The sequence below is a fragment of the Protopterus annectens genome, chromosome 2.part1, assembly GCF_019279795.1.
Source record: "Protopterus annectens isolate FY-2018-M chromosome 2.part1, PAN1.0, whole genome shotgun sequence".
NCBI classification, from domain to species: Eukaryota; Metazoa; Chordata; order Ceratodontiformes; family Protopteridae; genus Protopterus; species Protopterus annectens.
In genome coordinates this window covers 352,572,463-352,595,268 of record NC_056729.1, presented here as the reverse complement: position 1 = coordinate 352,595,268, position 22,806 = coordinate 352,572,463, and the positions used below count along the sequence as shown (strand labels likewise).

General features: G+C 39.6%; 1 protein-coding gene across 1 annotated transcript in view; it reads right to left on the bottom strand.

Annotated features, from left to right (window-relative positions):
• FAM184B (family with sequence similarity 184 member B) overlaps positions 1-22,806 on the bottom strand; it is a 908,731-nt gene that overhangs the window by 232,512 nt on the left and 653,413 nt on the right. Inside the window, exon 15 of the mRNA XM_044063450.1 lies at positions 19,430-19,576. Coding sequence (XP_043919385.1) covers positions 19,430-19,576 — 147 coding nt within the window. The remainder of the gene's footprint in view (positions 1-19,429; positions 19,577-22,806) is intronic.

Genomic DNA, 22,806 nt, shown 5'->3' with positions numbered 1-22,806 from the left:
TGGGCTCCCCTCTGTTGACTCTGGGTCTGAGTTGAGGTTCAGCATATCTCAGTGAGTTCTTGTAGTATGTCCCTGTCTACCCTGTAGCACTCTACAATCTCCAGCTCATGTAGCCCCTGGAAGGTTACCCTGGGCTTGAACACTCTTATCCTTCTCAGTCTATGCCTATTGTCAGCATCATCACTATCACTGACATCATCCTCTGGCACATACAGATGTAGCAGAGCAGCAGCAGCCCCTATCATTTTGCCAGTTAAAATTCCCCAAGTGTGTACTCCATGGTGCAGAGTATGTGGGAAAATCAGATTGAAAGGTGTATGCATACTTTATACTGGTGTGCTGCAGATGCAGCCTGTGTGATTGACTGACTATGATGCATTCTAACTGCCAGGGTTATCATTGTGGGTTTGAATGGGCCTTTGACAGTGGAACAGTGCTTATCAGTCATTTATAATTGATTGGCTTTCCCAGGCTATTTCATTTTTTTAATTCTTTCACTGCTAAGCACTGGTGATTGGCATGCAAATCCATGGTGCTTGTATAAACAGTGTTCAGCAATTTGGACACTCCCCTGTGCACAACCATGCTCAGCGTTTCTCAAACCAGCTAAAACATGTGCAACAAAGCTAAACAGAGCTTAGCAGCATCAGACACACACCACTGCTTAGCTGTGCTTAGCCGAGCACAAACAGGTGCTGCTGAGCTCCAATCTGCTTAAACTTATAGTGACACACCCCCTTTTGATGTCAGCTACCTGTTCTACTACTACCTACATGTTTCTAGCCCCACCACGGGTTGTATCTGCAGACACAATACCCCTTTTTACTATTCAGTAACACCAGCTCATTTACATACACCTAACTGAGTATACCCTGGATACTTCACTACTACAGGGCCTACCTCTTTAGCAACCACTGAAACCTGCCATTGTAAGACTCTGCATGCTGGGCACTATAATGAAATATTTTTGCAATTGTCTAATTGTCATTTTTTTAAACTTTTTAATTATTTTTTTTTTTGCAAAACAGCATGTTTGCGTGTTGCTGTGCGCTATGCAAATATAATATATGTATTAAAAATTAATATTTTTTACTTATTTGCATTGCTTTTTTGACTCACTGGCCATAGTTTTGCCCATTTGCATGCCTAGAGTGCAATATCCACCCTTTTTTGGGCTTTTACAGCCCCTGTTTAAATTTTACATTCCGGTACATGGTTTCTATCAGCGTACATTTCTTACACCACCATGGCACCTACACGCATGCCTTTCTGCTTATTGTATCACAAATCAGCCTCATTTGCATGGATTTCACCAGCTTATGAGGTGATTTGCCCTCTGCCCTGTTTATTGGATTGCTAGACGGCCATGTTCCATGTTGGGGCCGTACCACTTTGCCTACATGGCAAATTGCTCCGTGTAGGCTTTATTGAATTACCCCTATATCTTACTTATGTCATTTAAGTGCTGTAAACAGCTAAAGTGAAACTCTTTGCCAAAAGTTTAGCTGCTGGAGATATCTTTATATAAAAACAGGGCTAATTTGTAGTGCAGCTCTACATAAACAAATTAATAAATGCTCATTTTTGGTGAATGAAATGTTGCTTTTATCTCTTTATCTCACAATTAAGTATAGTTGAAAACCTACAAGCAACTGTCATTTGCCTTGCTGGTTTTTTGAAGTAATAATTTTCAGTCACAGATGAATGAGTAGCGCTAACAACTTTCATGCCTTGCAAAAAAGGTGAAGGAAGGCTCTGGATTCTTTTTACAATTATTACTTGAACACTTAAAAATTCCGCGGTAGCCTCACAGCAAGAGGTTCTCCTGTTCGATTCTCAGCTGGAGTGAGGGGAGTGCCTTCTGTGTGGAGTCTGTATGTCCTCCCCGCAGTTGGGTGGGGATTCGAAAGACATGCGTAAATGGGCGTGCCTTCATTGAAGGTTGAAAGCTGAGCTGGCACCTTGTCATTCGTGAAAATCTACTGCCAATCATTAGTGGACTGGAGTTCCGCTGTGGCGACCCCTAACTGGGAAAAGCCGAAAGACAACAACACATTACTTGAACACTTAACAAAACATTACTTTTTCACATCTTTTTAGTTGAACAGAATGTAAATGGACTAAGAAGGGATTTTAATAATATAAAGTAAACACAAATTATTATAATTCACATAAAAAAGAAAGACAGACTCTGCTTTCATATACCATCTAAAAAGCCTGTGACTCACAGCACTGACACTGTAGCTAAAAAATTGATTATTGACTTAGAGGTTCAACTGAGAAGAATCCACTTGCACTGGATGCCTCCCTCCCCCCAAGAAAAAGAAGCTTAAGACATACAATGGCAGAAATAACTATGCACACATTTTTATACAGGAAGTACCAAGACAATAAAGAAGACATGAATTTGTGTCAACAGTAATCAATAATAAGTTGGAAGAAATTCATGCACACAGTATTTCCACTGTGGCAGCCATACCTTGATCTTTGATACTTATTGTAAGCAAAGTTGACAACAGCAGCATATTATGCATATTGTTACAGGGAACACCAAAATTATCTCATATTATTGATATATATAATGTATAACATGTGACTCAACATTAAATGTAATGTTTTGCCCTGGAAATGCAAACATAATAGGCATGTAAAATAACAGTGAAACAGGTGTACAGTCAGCATGTATATTGGAATAACAAATGACATATAAATATAGAATAGATTGTTGCTAAAGGAAATCTGATGTGGCAAAAGCAATATAGAAGAATTTAAGGTCAACAAATGTGATATTCAGTAAATTATATGGACATGACAGAGAAAAAAGGTATATGTGAGTGAAAGATGTAGGAAGTAATGCAGAACAGGAGGGTGAGGGGATGGAAGGGGACGGTAAGACATAGAAATTATAAAGGATAGTGGAAAGAACTGGGGATTGCCAGAATGAGAACTCAGAAACTGTAATAATATAGAAGGAAAAGGATAATGAATGAGAGGATGTTAAGGGGAGAGAGAGAAAACAAGAGAGTAAGATTAGTGGAAAAGACTTGGTAAGACAGAGAACTCAGTATAAAATGAAATGCAGAGACTGGAAGAGTAGAAGGAAGCTTGCAACTATTTAGCTAAGTCATATAACTCCACAGTTTCAAGAGCATTAACTAGATGGGTCTATGTTAAATCATCAAATGTTTACTTCAGCGAATGTCTAGTTATCGAGATGAAACAGCAAACATTTGTTTAAGTGAGTGTTTCTTTAAATGAAAATTAAAATACAAAGTATGATAGTTTGCCATGTAAGGGTGCCATATATACAGTGTTACTATGATGTTCCTATGCGCATACGGCAGTCTGCAAACTTTTATTATAGGTAAAACTTCAGAAAGCTTTTCCGGTGTGTTAGGAAGTAAACTGCAGATATAGTTACTTTTCAGTTCCTACTTACATATGGAAGGTAGTAATGCATAGGCTCAATTAACCAGAGCTGCTCTACATTTGGAGTCCTTTGCCAGAGGTCTAGAGTGTTTCTGCTTTAATCCAAGGCATCCAAGGCAGAAAACAAGAAAATAAGTATATTTTGTGATTTATCTGCACTTTTTGAACTGTATTTTATCAAGCTGTGGCATTATTTTCTGTCTTTTTTTTTACTGTTTTACTGTTTGTGAGTGCTTCATTCCCTGCACTCAATTTGCACTGTACTGATATCGAGCTAGCATAGACTAGATTCAAACCTGCTGACTTTACCCTGTTATTGATCCACTTGAGCACTAAACCAGCCATCTTACATTATGAAAGGATCCCCTGCATCCTTGTGGTAGAAGAGTGTGGATCCATCCTTGTCTGTGCTGGTGATTGCTGGAGAAAGGATCATTGTGTGCTTTCCTATTGATAGATTAGCTTAAAAGTGTTTCATTTCATCTGTATTTAAGCTTCAGTTTTATGCGTTGCTGCTCATCGCGCAATGGGGGTCAGTGGGGCCCTGTATAGATGCAAATGCCTGGAAATACAATTTTTCCCTAGGCATCTGTCAGTGGAACCCTTCCAAGCTTCCCTGCTGCACTATGGGCAACACAGTTGCACACTTAGTAGCGTTGCCACACATCATCCATAGCCTTCACTAGAACAAGTCCTTTTGTTAGTCCTAGTGAAAAAAATGGTCAAACTAGCCCACCCCCTTCCATAATAGTATATACAGTAAAAACCTGCTATAATGGACAGGCAGTTTCCCATCATTTCTGCAGCCAGCCTGATCGACATGGGCAACCTGTATAGCAATTGCCTCATGTATACTGACAGCCACTTACTCCTAAAACAAGCAAATGCCCTATGTGAGAGATGTAATTACACTATAAAATTGGAATAAATTCTCTCACGTAACAACAAACTGGACATCAAACAGATTGTCAGCACACACACTTCACCTCTCACATAAAATAAGGTCATGACATATAAACCCACATACGCGGCGGTACTCCCTAGATGCCTACCAAAGGATCAGAGACCTCCCAAATGAAAACCACTTGCACACACTGCCCTGCAAACAGATACCACTACACATAATAACACATACACCAGTGTGTCAGCAATTAAGCCCTTAAAGCAAAACACCTCAAAACCAAATGTCTTGGTAACAGGCAACTCCATAGTGAAAGACACATATGTTCCCTCACCAGGCTGGACAAGGAGAAGATCATGGTCAGCTGCCTGTCAGGTGCCAGGATCCATTAAATCACACATGCACTCAAGTTACTCAACATCAAGTACCATTATGATTTTGTCATAGTCCATGTCGGGATGAACAACCTGAGATGTACATCTCCGCACTATATGAAGGGAGACATGACTGAACTCTCAGATTATGTGTCCCAGGCAGGTATGACCCTAGCCCTAAGCAACATTCTACCTTCACCCAGGATGATGCCACAATGTAAAGAAAAAATGATTGACTTCAACAATTGCCTTAGTTTCTTGTGTCAGTCCAGGAGGATTCAGTATCTGTCAGCCTAGGAAGATATGGTCGACAGGCCACACAGCTTTGCCAGAGAAGGTCTGCATCTGTGTTCTCTAGGCTTTTGGATACTAGCAAAGGTACTTGCCTCAGCCACAGTGCCCTTTTTTAGGCAATGTCAAAACAACAACATTTCTGAGATCACAAAATCCACTCAAGACAAACTCAAGCTTCTGCTGCTTAATGCTAGGTGTCTGAACATGAAACTGCACTCCCTGGAAGTACTCCTCACCTTGGAAAATGTTGACATCTGTGCAGTCCCTGAAGCATGGTTCAAAGTCGCAAAGAGCATCCCGGCTGTGCAAGTTTACAATGCCTTCCAACATGTTCAGACCTCAAAATTAGTGTAAAAGAGCCAAGATTGGAGGTGCAACCATCTTCATTAAAGCCAAATACACCTTGAGACTGGTCAAACAGTATGACTGTCTCAAACTACTCCATGTGCAATTAACTAGAGGCAGAATACCCTACCACATCATTGCTGGCTATAGGTCCCACACCATGAATCAAGAAATCCGGGTCTATATCATAAACATGAAAATGCATATGTGCGACTACATATACTTTGACACATAAAACGCAAACGCTGTAAACAGCGAACGGCCACGTCCTCAAATTTTTTCTTAGCGAAAATATTTGCGCAGCCGTTCGCAAAAAAAAAGTTAGAAACCTGAATTAGGTGGGTGGCTTCATCCCCCACCCCCTCACCCCAACTAAATATACCAACTCTGAGATCGCACTACAGTGAAGGAAAGGGCAACACCATGTAGTTGGCCAACTACGTCCTTGCACTGTGACATATTTATCGAATCGCTTAAATGCAGTTCAATGAATATGTGTCGCTCATTACCTGTTCACTTTTCATCAGTTTTGTGCTTATGATATAGACCCAAGAAAAGCACACCACCAACCTGGACTTACTGGAGTCACTCACCATACAGCCCAACACCTTAGTTATGGAAGGTTTCAACTATTCTTCCATTGACTGAGTGTCATAAATGAGCACAAACATGCTTGCCCAGTGGTTCCTGGACTTTGTCAGTACAAATGCTCTGGAAGAGATAGTCTGCACCCCCATAAGGGGATCAAATATCCTAGACATAGTACTCACCAACAAGGGGGATCACTGCACTCCCCACTGTGTGTTGCCCTCCCTGGTAAGGTTGGACTATAAATTAGTGTCCTTCGAAGTAACTATTGGACCTGACACCCCCACAGGAGCAAAAAAAACTAAAACACTTTTCCAAAGCAAACTACAGCCTACTAAGCAATTGTATAAAAAGTTTTATACTCCCAAAAATCACAGAGAGCAATGACTCCTGTGCAGAGGTGTACACAAATTCCCTGTATAAACACCTAAGCAGCTGTATAGACTTGGCTGTACCTGACTGGATCAAAACCAGGTCCTCCAGAAAAAACAAGCCATCCAGGCTATATAACAAGAGGAAGAAACTGATGTTTAAGAGCAAGAGGGAATTGACTCAGCAGAGGAAGAATTTCCTCCACAACTTGAACAAGCAAATCAGAAATCTTGTAAAGTCCTCTAAAGCTAATTACAAAGCTAAAATAGCATCCCTAGCTAAGGATAATCATAAGACATCCTTTAACTATGTCTGAAATCTGAAAGGGGATGCCCAGCTACTCACCGAACTGGTAGTAGATAGTACCACTCATACTATACCAGAGGAAATTGCCAACCTGCTGGCTGACAGATTTGGAGCAAACTTCACCCCCATGTCCCCACCAGCTATACCCCAAAGCATACCTGATACCAGTCCTCTGCCTAGTATCTCTAGAGCTCATGTCATATATGCAGGCTAAAAACATGGCCTCAGTGGGACCAGATAACATTCCAGGTTGCTTATTAAAAGAAATCTAAAACAAGACCTAGTGGGCCCACTTTGCATTTTCTTTAACTATAGCCTGAGAACTGGCTTTACTCCAGCAGAGTGAAGAACAACAGTTATCCCCTTGCACAAAGGGGTTGATCAACCGACCCTGGGAACTATAGACCAATAAGTTTAACCAGCCTTATCTGCAAGGCCATGGAAAGGATCATCATGGACCTTATCAACAAGGACATGGGTGACTTTCAAACTCTAGACGCAATCCAATTTGGCTTCATTAAGGGTAGATCATGCTTATTAAACATAGTAGACTTCTTTGAGAAAGTCACCAAAATCCTGGATGAGGATAAGACAGGGCATACCACCTATCGTGACCTTGCCAAGGCTTTTGACGCAATCCTCCACTCAGGTATCATTGAGAAACTCTCCCAGCTGGGGATTAACCCTTACATCATTAGATGGGTAGCAAACTGGCTCACCGACAGGACACATACTGTCAAAGTTGGTGATTCCACCTCTACTAGTAGACCCATCACCAGTGATGTACCAAGAGGATCTGTGCTAGATCCTTTACTGTTTGGAATCTATTTCTCAGAAGTCTAGGCTAAAGTAGACAGCCTTTGACTTAACAAGTTTGCTGTTGATTGTAAATTGGGTGCAATCACTGAGTTCCCTAACAATGTTAACATATTACAGGAGGGGCTAAGACAGAAAAATGATTGGTACCAAAGCCATGGTCTAAAACTAAATGCAAAGAAGTGCATTATTATCTTCTTTCACAAAGTGGAATTCCCTGCTAATTACAGTATTGACAACACCCCCCCCCTAAATTCAAACCCAATGGTGTGAGATCTAGGAACATAGGTAGATAGCAATCTGAACTTTGACCACCAAGTTTCCACAGTGGTAAGGAAAGCCTTCTATGTTGCACATCTCATAAGTAAGGGCATCACATCCAGGTCTAAGGATGTTATAACTCCGCTGTACTCAACCCTCATCAGACCATTAATAGAGTATAATGCTCCATTTTTGCATGTACCTCACCACACACCTGCAACAGTTGGAGAAACCAAAGAGGTTTCTCACCAAGAAAATACAGGGCCTCCAAACCATGACTTATGTGGACAGACTGAAAGCCCTGTCACTGTACTCTGTATTGTATAGGTTGCTGAGAGATGACTTGTGCCTGGCCAACAGGGCAGTCTCAGACCCTACCCAGATGGAAATGCTGCACATCCACAGGTCAAATGGCACAAGAGTCACTCATTCTAGGGACCTTAACTTAGTCTGTGATATGAATAGAACATGCTGGAGAGACAGATATATCTCCCAGAGACTGCCACTCCTCTGTAACAAACTTCCAGTTCACATGAAGCAGAGCTCCTCACTGACGCTATTCAAGCGCAACCTAAACAAATGGATGGGAGACCACAAATTCACCCCGGGGATGGCACCCATGTGCCTCATGGACAGGGGTAGCCAGTGTTGATCATAGACTCACCCTGTGAATTATGTCCATCTAACAAGGACAATTAGAGCAACTCAGGATTAACATCATAGACTCGCTGTGCTAATTACATCCATCTAACCAAGGACAATTGGGGCAACTCAGGAATTAACATGGATAGGCTTGTAAGGGCTCTAGGGCCGATAGCCCAATAACCTGCTATGAGCCTTTGAACCTGTGTAAAGGTTAGTTATGTACTGTTTACATTATGAATGGTGTTTATATAGGGTATTGCTTTCTGTTATTTTTTTCTATTACTGGGTTGTTCTGGCATTCACGATACTGGCCAACTATGGAAATTTGTTGATTTGAAATTTGCTGCTATTCATGTTTGCTTAATAAAATGTTCGCTGTTTTCATCTCGATGAATAGTGGTTTGTGGAGGTAAACCTTCGATAAAGTAACATAGACTCTAACTAGGTAGGTAAGATACAATGGCCATTTTGTGCCATAACTTGGAGGCAAGTTCCATTTTGTTCAAGGAGAGTTCATGGCATTATTTGGCTGTGTAGATATTATAGTTTTAGTGTTTTTGTCTATTGTCAGATCATCTGACTTGTTAAAAGATACCTGTGGAGCAAAATAACTATGAAGGGTTATATCAAGTCAGTTCCTAAGATAATAATGGGTAGTTATTGCAGCATAATAGTCTATAAGTCATTTAGTTTGGTCAGCTTCAGATGGTTATGTTGTTCAAGTCGTGAAAGTCTGTCTGACAAATTACAATGATTACTGGACAGAGTGGTATGACAGTTAGGGGTAAGATCTTTGGAATCAGCGGGCCATCATATTATTGGCTTGAGAACTTGTGTCTCTTAATCCCCACCCATCCACAGTTGTACAGTACCCATTCACAGCATTGTACAGGATTATATGTACCAGTAATATATCCTGATAGAGCCTAATCCCTGACATGCCAAACATAGTACTGTACTTCCAGAAAGAGGAAAAGGAAGGTTATATCAAATGGGGGCACCTGCTCCTAGTGCCAGCTAGTAGAGGATGCTAAATTATTTAAAAAGGTGAAAAAGAAGAGAAAAATTTCCATGACCATTGGTGCTTGGCTTCTCCCTAACCCCTTTTATGAATTAAACAAGTATGCACGCCCTTATATTTTACATTAGGTAAGCATATGAGTGCCTCCCTAAACCTGCTGCCTGCCTTCTGACTGGGGCTGTCTGGTGGTGACATCCTCTCACAGTGCTCATAATGTTGAGATTTATTATTTTTGTTTTAACTTGTGAGAGAGCTGATGTGAATGGGAGGAAGTGGTAATTGGATTGCAGCAGAGGATGGCAGTTAACAGTGAGTGTCTGTGTGTGTCTGTGTGCGTGTGAGTGTGCATGTGCGTGTGAGTGCATGTGTGTGTGTGTGTGTGTGTGTGTGTGTGTGTGTGTGTGTGTGTGTGTGTGTGTGCGCGCACATGCGTGCGTGTGAGCGTGCGTGTTCTAGAAGTTCAGAATGTCTTATATCCTATGCAAGATGTAGCATTTTTGTTTTAGATTTAAAATGAAGTTTCTGATGGGTTCTTCCTCTAAGTCTTCATGTTCTGACTTATCACTATTTTTTGTCATCCTTGTTTTTGTTTAATATACCTTTTCTGAGTTCTTTCTTGTCATTAAAAATATAAGTCTGTAATGTCATAAGGTCTCTCACACACACACACACACACACACACACACACACACACACACACACACGTGTGTGTGTGTGTGTGTGTGTGTGTGTGTGTGTGTGTGTGCACGTCCATGGTGCATATACACACACACACACACATGTATTTATATATGTATATATGGGTCTACTTCACATAATCAAACACCCAAATGTTCAACTTTCATATGGCCAAGAGCATATAATCGAACATTTGAATGTTCGAAAATATGAAAAAAAATAAACAAAAAAAAGACCTAAACAGTGCTAGCGGGGGTGTAGGGGGCAAGCCCCCCTACAATCCCCCTTCACCCCTCGCTATTTAAATATACCAACTCCGAGATTGCACTACATTACGGTAAAGGGAAATCTTCCCATTCCGCGCTCTATGGAGATCCACATTCAGACCGTTCGAACTTTTAAAAGTAAGATCATATGGTCTCGGCCATATGAAAGTCGAGTTTTTAAAAGTTCGAACTTCTGAAGGGGGCCCGCATTTCAATGAATTACAAACGATGAGATGATTAAACAAAAACTTATTCAACCCCTCAATTTGCTAAGTCTCGTTTTAGTGAAAGTGGTCCTAGTAGTGTGAGACAGAGGACCACAGGTGCATCACAGTGCTGTTGTATTGTGGATATGCCAGCAGCTGTAAGTAAGCTTTTTAAGGTTAATAGTGTGTTGCTTAGTAATATTATAGCCGTTTTAACTGATATATGCAGATCGCACTAAAGTAACTCTCTGGGAATTCACCGTGTTGTTACTGCAGTTTGGAGTGGTATTTAGAATTCGTAGGGAGTGTAGGGGGTGCAGCTTGCCCCCTGAAAAAAATAGTCTGTGTTTTTATTTGTGTTGCTTATATATTCCCGTTTTGTTGGTATTTGTGATTCTGTAGATTGAGGTTTCGGTTGAATACGTTTTTGTTATAATTATCTTGGATGTTTGTAATTCGTTGAAATGTAAATTCGGCAAACCAGCTAGGACCCATATATATATATATATATATATATATATATATATATATATATATATACATACATATATATATATATATATATATATATATATATATATATATATATATATATATATATATATATATATATATATATATATTTATTGACATTTGTTAACCGGGTTTGTCCATCTGGGCTTGTGGCCCATTTTCAGTGGAGACCCGAGGAGAAAAGTTCCAGTAATACATTTTAAAACAAATACAATTTTAAACAATATTGATATAATAGCAGTTATAGCAAAATGATTCACATATGTTGGGTTACATGCATAAAGTTAAAGTTGCATTAAAAAGAAGCTAAGTAACAATTTTACATTGATATAGTTCAATAGGTCAACAATAAACATTTTTTGTTTGTATAAAATTGTGCAAATGCATAGTAGACACATTGGAGAGAGAGGTGTAATGAGGTACTAAGTATGGTCCTTTTGAGGGTACATAAAGGGAAGGAAGACTAGGTAGGGTCATGGCAAGGGCAGGTTCTGGAATTGAGATAATAAGCTTTTAGTTCATTTTTAAAGTGTGAGGTGTGGGAGATTGAACGTAAGTCAAGAGGAAGTTTGTTCCAAGCATGGGCAAGGGAGTGTTTGTAGAGTAGTTTGCCTACTGACCTTTTTGGGTGGTAGATATCAAGTAATTGTTGGTTAGAAGTACAGAGGGTCCGGGATGGGATGTAGATGAAGACTAAGGAAGATAGAGATGGACAGAAGGAGGGTTTATAAAGAATAGAATGTAGCATATGAAACTGATAAGATAGCAGAAACTGAGTAAGCTCAAGCCATTGAAGAGAGTTTAAAGAAATGCAGTGGTGTGAGTTGTATGGGGAGTTAGTAATGAATCTGGCTATTTTATGGTAAGTCTGTTGCAGTTTGTTTAGAGTGGAGGCCTGGATATTGGTAAGAACTGGGGCGGCGTATAAGAGGGAGGGGAGGAGGAGTGCCTGGCCCAGGGTAAGTCTAAATTCAGGGGTTAGGAATTTTTTGTTCCAATATAGCAGACCTAGTTTCTGGTTTGTTTTTTTATACATTGGAGTATGTGTAGGTTGAACTTGAGTTCGTCATCGATAATGACCCCTAGGAGTTTTGTGTGGGTGTCAGGTTGGATGTTTGTATTGTTAGAAGATGTAATAAAAAAGGAGGTTTTGTGATGAGAAAGAGAACGGGGAAGGAAAAGTAGGAGTTTGGTATTTTTGGGATTTAGGATCAATAGATTGTGAGAGAGCCATTGTTCAGTGGATAGTAGGGCCTGTTGGGTCAGGGAGTGTAGTTCAGGAATGTTATTTGAGATGGATATAAGTGTGGAGTCATCGGCATACTGAATAAGGGAGGATTCTTTGCATGAGGTTTAAAGATCATTGGTGAAGATGTTAAACAAAAGGGGTCCCAAGATGGAGCCTTGGGGAACACCAGTGGAGATGGGAAGGAAAGGTGAGGAGGATGAGAGCCATTTAACAGATTGTTCCCTGCCAGATAGGTAACTATTAAACCAGATAAGTGCGGAGGGGGATACGTGGAGATTTGCGAGTTTGGATAGTAGTAGGAGAGTAGAGGATGAGAGACAGTATTGAAGGCTTTGGAGGGATCTAGGAAGAGACAGGAAATGAGTTTATTGTTGTCTAGGGCTTCTGCAATGATATGAGTGAGATGAGGGCAGTGGTGGTGCTGTGGTGAGGACGAAATCCATGTTGGGTAGGGGTAAGTAAGTGGTGTGTGAGGAGATGATTGAGAAGCTGTGAGTGAATACATTTTTCTAATATCTTGGAGAGATATATTTATATATATATAAAATAAATAGCTAGAAAAGTTGTAGTCCCATACTTTTGACAATGTTACTCATTCAGTGTGAATGAATGTACTGAGCCATTTTGAGTGGAAATGTTTGTGTCTTAAATCATAAGAATATGCGGACAACGCAGATAGTTGAAAGTGTGAGAATATTCATTTAACACAGAACCAGAACCAAAATGGATTATAAATAGTTGTACTGCTGCTGTAATGGTATTTTGAATCCAGATCACATGCTTGTGTATAGAAACAGGGGGCACTGCATGAATGGGTTGCCCAGGGTGTAAAGTTACCTTACTACAGCTCTACTTTCAGACTCTGCAACAGAAATGTTATGCAGTAGATAAGCTTTCTTATTCACTGGGGAACTACTGAACATTCCACTGGATGCTTAGTTATTCCTGCCTGTGACAGACAAGAGGTATGGTTTCTGATTCCATCACCACTGTTGTCAATATTTGATGTACAACAGAATCCTCCGACTGGAGTGTGAATCTCACTAGTGGTATCCTTTAAAACACAAAAGGCAAATTATCTTAAGAGTATATAGTAACTATATACTACTTCATTTGTAATAGCATTGACCTGCCAACCTAAATAAGCTTCACAATGCCACCTACAGATAAGGGTTATAATTACTGGCTCCCTAGAATTTTACTCAATTCAGATTTATCCCAGTGCCTTTCAGTGTAACCTTACCATTATTAATTGAAACATTACCAGGATTATTTACAATCACTCACTCACTCACTCACTCACTCACTCACTCACTCACTCACTCACTCACTCACTCACTCACATTCATATAATGTTTTCAAAATGAGGGTAAATGGTGACTCTCCAGCACCACTCACCTCTTTCTCAACTTTATACTGCCACCAGTTAGCCAAACTAGCAAATCAAGACTGCATCTTTCATTTACCATTAAAATAAGCCATTTTTTAAAAGTTCAGATGGTAGCAATGAGATTTGGAGAATTGACAATTGGACGGGATGGACATCAAACAAATGGTAAAGTAGTAAAATGCATCAACTATTGCAATAAATCATAACTGCAATCATTTAAATTCATATAATAAAATGTTTACCTAAAATAAATAATTTAGAGCATTTCTTTATAAGTAAACATGAAAACAGTTAAAAGGCTTGCACACGGAATTGTAAATGACACTTTTAAAAGGCAGATAATGGTCAGACAAAGACTGCCCAACATCTAAACTAGAAACAAACTGCTTGTAGGTAAAGCTGTGCTGTCCCTTACTACCTCTGTCTTTTAAGTCCACAATAAAATGTTCAGAGTCCTTATAGACAGTGATTGAGCTATATCACAAGTGTATCTTTCAGACAGGCTCTCTGTTTATACACTCATACACTCAGGACTTCCTATGGCTTTTGAATATAGAAGATGCCTGCATATATTTAAGGAGAAAGGGTAAAATTAAGCAAACCAGAGTCCAAATAAGGAATCAGCATGTGGCCTAGCCAGAATTCACAAACAGAAACATTTCAGATGTACATTCCATGGTAGCAAATACAGTTACAATCCACTTTACACATTTCTCTTAAAAATTACACATTTTCTGTAAAGACAACTACAGTGCTAATCATTTCACCTTTGCCTGTTAAAGAAATATTAGCACACATTTTTTTTTAATTTGATGCCCCTTTGAGAAGAAGCTAAAGAGATGAGAAAAAGATTCCAACTCTGCATTCCTAGACTTGGAAAAACATATGACAAAGTCCCAAGAAAGCTGATTTGGGTAGTTCTGCAATGGTTTGAAGTCTCTAAAACACAGATAGAACTAGAGCAGGCTATGGACAAGGACCCACTAACACACGTATGAACAGTGTTTAGACTCACAGAGGGGTTCCCAGTGGGAATGAATGTGGATCAGGGTTCAGCTCTAAACCCACTGCTGTTCATACTGGTGATGGACTACATTACCAAACGGACAGAAGTTGCTGTATGCAGATGATGTGACATTACAAGCAGACTCTGAACAAGAACTTCAACAAATGATAGGTGAATGGAATGTACAACTAAGTGCACATGGAGGGAATGTGAGTAGAGACAAGACATTTGTCATGGCAGCAAATAGGGGAAATGAGAAGAAGCTGAAATTTGAGATAGAAGGAGAAATAGTGGAACAGGTGAACAGATTCAATTATCTTGGAGGGGTGATTGAGGAGAATGGAAGTCTGAATGAGGATGTCAAAGCTAGAATCAGAGAGCTACAGCCAAATGCATCAGAGTTTCAGGTGTAGTGTGTAACAGAAAAATGTCAAAGAAACTGAAAAATAAGGTGCACAAAACAGTAGTGTGACCAGTACTAGTGTATGGTACAGAAACCCGGGCACTGAGAGCAGAACAATTGAGGAAACTAGAAGTGATGGAGATGAGGTACCTGAGATTTGTGGCAGGATGCACACTGTGGAAAAAACTGAAGAACTTAGAACAGCAGAGCAGAAGCCAAAGTAGCTGCAATTGCAGAGAAGGTCAAAGAAGACAGATCACTGTGGTCTGGGCACATGTACAGGAAAGCACAAGATAATCTGTTGACGAAGCTGTGAGAGACACAGAAGGACAGCAAGAGGAAACAAGGGTGTCCAGCAAAGAGATGGATTGCATTTGTAAAGACCTGCGACAGTCAGCCATGACCGTGGAAGAGGGTAGGAGAGTGGCACTAAATCTAAAAAGATGGCAACAGTTGAAGTGACACTCTGGTACCATGTAGAAAATTAGCAAAAGGGGGTTGATGATGATGATAATGATAATAATAAGAATACTTATCTATATATAGCGATATACATTTCTTTATCTCTCTATATACAGATATATAGCTAGATATATACAGATATGTCAATTTTACGGTTCCCATTCAGAAGCCTGAAACATCATAAGCCTGAAAATCAAAATCCTGAAACCAAAAGCCTGAAAATTCAGAATCCTGAAAACTCAAAATCCTGAAAGCCCAAAATCCTGAAAGACCAAAATCCTGAAACTCAAAATCCTGAAAACACAAAATAGACATACTGATGTCATTGTGGCTTTGCTATTGTTAGCCCTGTGGTGTTAGGTCATTGGGGGGGGTCAGTAAGTGTTGTTGGTTTTATTTTTTAGGTTTAGGTTTTAGTTAGTTAGGTTTAGTTGTTGGGGGGTTAGCAATATGATAGTGCAATAGTGAAGGGGCGGGGCGTTGGTTAGTTTAGGTTAGGGCGGGCGTCAGTGAGAGGCGTAGTGTGAGTGACAGGTGGTAGGGTAGGGTTAGGGAGGGGTCAGTTGGTAGATATTAGTGTCTTTATAGTGACATATTAGCATTATTTGTGTTTTCAGGATTTTGAGTTTCAGGATTTTGGTCTTTCAGGATTTTGGGCTTTCAGGATTTTGAGTTTTCAGGATTCTGAATTTTCAGGCTTTTGGTTTCAGGATTTTGATTTTCAGGCTTATGATGTTTCAGGCTTCTGAATGGGAACCCAATTTTATGGTCAGTGGAGCAAAATATAATATCATTCATTGCAGAAAGTGGCTTTTGGTTGTCTGAATGGCATTTGGAGAGAATGTGTTCAGCAAATCAACCATCTCCCTCTGAGTTTCCTTCTTTTTTCCTTCTTTGAGGTAGTGAATGATTTATCTTCTTTGCTTGACTCACTTGTTCTACCTACACTCTCTTAATATGGTTTCTGCATACAAATTTGAGTTGTTTTATATGATTATTGGAAAGGATAAATAAGGAGTTACTTAACTGTTTCATGTGTTCCCTAAAAGACTAATTGTACATTTGTAACTGATTTGTTTGAGATGTCGCAGTTTCAGATTGAAGATGTACATATGAGGGGCCTTTGGTGGTGTAGTTCCCCTACCCGCAAACAACATTTTTAATATATTTTCTTAGGAGGTTGTAATTTCCTGTTTTTTACATAGTATATGTTGAATTTAACTGTTTTATTTTAGAGATATATAATTCAGGAATATTGTCCTTGGTAAAACACTATAGACCATATTATTCCCCTAAGTCTAGGTTTGACCAAGTTATTTCATTTTGTTTTTTTGTTTTTTTTCCTAGTTATTTCTTTTTTGTTCAAATTCCCATTCATGCATGCTTTAGCCTTATTAGCTTTACCAATACTGTAAATCAACACCGCAACAATGACAACGTGTCTCCACTGTCTTCCTAGATCTCTCCAATGCCTTTGATATGGTCTCCCATGCAAACTACTTACTGCACTTTCTGAATATAATCTAAGCCACCTCACTCTTCCCTGGTTTCAGGACTATCTATCTAACTGACAACAGGCAGTAAAATGGCAAAATTCCTTATCTCCCCTGCTACCAGTAACCTTAGGCATTCCTCAAGGATCCATCCTCTGCCCCCTCCTCTTCATCATATTTATCAATAAACTTCACAAATCTACCCTGCATGCCACTCTGGTCCAGTACGTGGATGACTCTACCCTAATCTGTTCTGCCCCATCACTCCCTGAACTCCAGAAATTGACACAAGAATCCTTTGAAGCTGTCGAAACCTAGTTAGCCAACTCTCAACTAATACTTAACCCTAAAAAAAAACCTAATGGTATGCCATCCCACTAAAGCCATAGAACCTATTCCTCCATTCACAATATACTCAGCTAACAACACCCCTATCACACCTGTCTCACACACCAAACTACCAGGAGTTATCATAGATAACAACATGAAATCTGATATGCATATCTCATACAATAAAAAAGTTCATAAAAACTTGGAAAACTATAGAGATGTAAAAAATACTTCACCAACTACAGTAAAGCTACCATTGCAAGAACCTATCTAGTCTCCATACTTCTCTATGCCTCCCTCATACTCATCAACCTAAACAAAACAGACTTAAACAAACTAAACACTTGCTACAATAAAATAGCAAATTTTGCTACTGACTCAACCTATAGTACACATCACTGCCTAGCACTCAAGCAACTATCTTGGCTAGAATTACCAAATCTGCTCACCTTTAACCAACTCACAACAGCCCAACAGATCTGATATAACCCCCAACAAACTCCTGCACTACATGGCCTACTGAATTTCTGTTCTAACAATCGTCTACTAAGATCCATCAACAAAGCATTACTTGACGTAACCAAAAGCAAAAATAGCTCTGGGGACTCCCTCTACTCTACTTCTATCGGAAAAACATGGAATGCCATCCCCCTAGAAATCAGGACAACAGAAAACAAACACACTTTCAAAAAACTCTGCTGGTCCTATCTAAATAGGTCTTGGATATGTTACTGTTCTGACCCTGGGTAGCCTGGATAAACCTGGGTGACCCATAATGGAATGATTAGACTCTATTTAAAAATTAGAACTCAGTCATACTCTTTCTGCATAAAGTACTCTCTACCAAACAGTATTCAACTGTACTCTGTCACCATCAACCCTTCGCTACCACCCACCATTACCTAATGCAATTTCACCTACTCTTACTGCAGAACTATATAAACCCACCCTAGTGTTACTGCAGAACTATGTAATCCCACCCAAAGAGGACAATCTTAGCCCAATATTATCACATTGTGTATTAACATAGACGATACAGAATAAATCTTCTGGAAGCAAATTTCATATCTACAAACTCAAAGCGACATACATACAAATTTATAGAAATAGGAAAAGTACTCATCAATATAACTGTACGTAACACTGACCCAGCAACTGTACTGATGTATTTCCTATGGTCTTACACCATATTTGGGTTTCTATCCACTCTATAGCAAACACAAGCTCTTTTCTTTTTTCTGTACTTAAATAAATTGTGCTTACTGTATTTATTGTACTATCCACTATATGAATGTAACCATAATACTGAATGTAATGCCAACAACTGTATATTATGTTTTTTTCCTATGGTCCATAGGTTTGCTATACTCTTGTAGTTATATGTTTATCCTATGTAGATTTTACTTTGTTAGCATACAACCGCTCCTTTATGTTGTTCTGAGCATACATAACCTTTTGTATATTTTATTTGCTGTACTAATCATTGTGGAGCTTTTCTCCCCAGGCCTCCCCTGAAAATGGGCTTCTTGCCCGGTCAGACTCTCCTGGTAAACAAATGCAAAATATAATAAAATAAATAAATATAGTTTTCTTATTTTTCAGATGCATGGGTTGAAATGAAGCTGACTATATTATATTATATTATATTATATTATATTATATTATATTATATTATATTATATTATATTATTATTCACACATAAATATTTTAGAAGCCCCTCAGGTGATTATCTAAGATATTTATTAGCACAATTATAATATTCTGGGATAAAAAATGAACCTATATTTGCCTTCATAGGTATCACTTCAGCATTAACACTTGCTGACAGTGAAACCAGTTCAAACTTTGTATAATACGGTTTTGATACATTTGAATATTAACAGGAACCTTTTACACTTTAGAGTATATGCTGTTTTTCTGCTCTTCCAATAATCTGACTTCCTGTATTAGCTTTGTAATAAAATGTATATCCTGAGGAGACTCTGGTTCACCAGCAGTCATTCAGCATTAATTATAGCTTACTTTTTACATCATGCATTTTGGACACAGATGATTTTTTTTTCTTTCTTTCTTTACTCACTTATTTTCAAGGGAGACAATCTTTGCTTGCAGATGGGCCTGGGAGCTGGGGAAATCAGAGACAATGGTTTGCATTTCTTTCCGGTGATCTTGTTTCATGGAGTCCAGCTCCTTCTTGTGCTTGGCCTTAAGATCATCTTCAATAGGTCTTAAGTGCAACACACAAAAAGAGCACTGTAAATATCTCATGTTATCAAACAACCAAGAAAGAATCCATGACTAATATTTATGTTTAAGTACTTTAAGATGTCAGATATTCATTTCCAAGAATATACTGGGACAAGCAATGACAGTATACAGTATGTTGCTTGCAGCATTTCCAAGAACAGACTTATTCATTTTAAATATATATTTAGCAGAATGCTTTGTTTTGATTCTCCGTAATATAAAAAGACTTAAAACATTATACAGCTTCTATTGTGTTACTGACTAATAGTTAAACCCATGAAAACTCCCATTACCATAGCACAGGTTGTACTAAGTGGTTCAGATTTACTGTACAGAGCACTGCCTACCCACAGTCTAAGTTATTAAATGTCCTCTCCCATTGACTCTTGGAGTAATGTGGTTTAGAAAAGCACCCAAAACACTGCGTAACTCAAACAAATGCAACCTGAAGCATCACATTGTGCCAAGCATGACTTAGCGATTCAGATGTGATTCTTTAGTACATTTCATTATACAGCTGATCTGCATGACACTGGGTTGCCAACATGGCATGCCTTAAGTACTATGGCACATCCTGTAGTGATGCAGCATAGCTGAGCTGTAGAAAGAGGAAACAGGGCACTGTGGTAGTGGCTAGAGGTATAGTTGGTCCACACTCTACGCCACTACCTGCCAACAAGGTGAGAGGCTATGACTCGCTGATGACAGAGTGCCTAGGAGCTGCAGATACTACTGTACCATGCAGCTGGTCCCACTGCCATGTGACTCTTGTTGTCATGAATGCCATGTACAGGAGGTATAGCATTGTGCTATACTTAATTACATTTGTTTTATTTATTTATTTCCAGTTTGATAACCGGGGTGGTCCACTGGGCTCAAGGAGCCTGTTTTCAGTGGAGGCCCGGGTTGAAAAGCTCCAAAATTACAAAATTAGAATAAAAAAAAATTAAAAATAAATCATAGCATTATATAATATTTTAAACAAATGTAAAAAGATACAGTGAGATATAGGAAAAATACAGTGCATTAAAAAAGATAGAAAACTTGAGGATAGTTCATGATATACATACATAGTAAGTAGGATGGCCATTGGAAAGTGAAAAGAGTAGAAAATATATACACAAAATGAGGAGAAAGGAGAGAGAGGCAGCTGAGTAGTAGAGAAAGAGACAATTGTTTATTGGAAAATGATTCAGGTGAGATAAGAGATAGGGAGATATACAGAGGAGGAAGAGGTTAATGTTTAGTAGAAAAGGGTTGCACACATTATTTAGATAGTTTCATTTGTTAGTCAATTTTATACAGATTTATAAGGAAGACATATATAGGGAGGTAGAGAAGAGAAAAGAAGGTTATGCCCCTGGGATTCTGGATACTGGCTAAGGCTCTTACTGCCCCTATAGTGTCTTTTTTAGGCAGGGTTCAAATAACAAATTCACCACCATAACAGGAACAGGCAAGCAAAAACTGAGGGTAATGCTACTCAATGCTAGAAGTCTAAATCTCAAAATGCACTCACTCGAGGCACTCCTTAAAATGGAGAACATCGATATCTATGCAGTGACTGAGACCTGGTTCAAGGCTCCAGAGAGCACCCCTGCACTACCAGGCTATAACTCATACCACACTTTTCGGCCATGTAACCTGGACCGAAACACCAAAGGCAGAGGTGTGTCCATATTCATTAAGGATATCCACACCTCCAGGTTAGTTGCTCAGCATAATGCATCCGAGGTTATCCAAGTGCAACTAACTCTGGGCAAAACTGCAATCCAAATTGTAGCTTGCTACAGATCCCCCACCATGCCCTAGGATTCCCACTCCTCTTTTCTTGATGTACTGGAAAATATTAGGGTTCAACCAAACACCCTAATAATGGGCGACTTCAACTACCCCACCATTAACTGGGAAAACTACTCGTGTACCAACTCCTTAGCTCAACGCTTTCTGGAATTCATAAACTCCAATGCCCTAGATCAACTTATCCACACCCCCACCAGGGGCAACAATATCCTAGACCTAATCATTACCAACATGAGTGACCGGAGTTCCACACCTGAAGTCAGCTCCTCGTTGGTCAGATCCAACCATAAGCTTATCACCCTTGATATCCACATCCCCCCCCCCCCATTAAGGAAACCACAGTAAAAAATTTCTCCAAAGCCAACTTCATGCTTCTTAAGACAGAAGTGGTGAACTTCATGACACCCATGCAGACGGACAATATAGTTACAACTGCTGAATCCTACACAAATGCACTCTATAAGCACTTACACGAGTACATGGATCGTGCTATCCCAAACAGAACCAAGACGCTGTCCTCCAAAAAAAGGAAGCCAATCTGGTGGTCCCCTGCCATAAACAAACTGTACAACAGAAGGAAGAAACTGTTGCAAAAGAGAGTAAAATCATTCTCTGGTCACCCTCAGTAAGAAGCTGAGATCCCTTATAAGATCCTCCAAAGCTAGCTACAAAAACAAAATTGCCACTAAATCCAAGGACAATTACAAAGCATTCTATAGCTATGTCAAGAATCTAGAGGGCAACACCCAGATCTGCTCTGAGTTACAGCACAAAGGCATGAAAATTAAAGAACCAACTGATATTGCCAACATCCTGGCAGATAGGTTCAGTGCTACCTTTACCCCCCTCTCACCCCCTAAAGGGCCCATATCTATACAGGAAGAATGCAGAGTCCCTGTAATCACAACTACGCAGGTAAAAGCTGCACTCTCTAAAGCCAGAAACACAGCATCCATGGGACCGGACAACATCCCAGGCTGCGTTTTATACGAACTTCAGAACGAACTGGCTCCCCACTTAAGCACCATGTTCAATAATAGCCTCGCATCAGGTTTTGTGCCCACTGAATGGCAGACAGCAATGGTTATCCCACTCCACAAAGGGGGAGCCACCATTGATCCTGGGAACTATCGATCTATTAGCCTGACGAGCCTGGTCTGCAAGGCCATGAAACGTATCATCATGGAACTCATAAACAAAGACATTGGTAACCTCCAATCTCTGGATCCCACCCAGTTCGGATTTGTGAAAGGCAGATCATGCCTCCTTAACCTGATTGACTTCTTTGAGGCAATCACCAAAGCAGTGGATGAGGGTAAGGTGGTTCACACAGCCTATCTTGACCTCGCCAAGGCTTTCGACACCATCCCCCATTCTGGAATTATAGTTAAACTCACTAAACTAGGT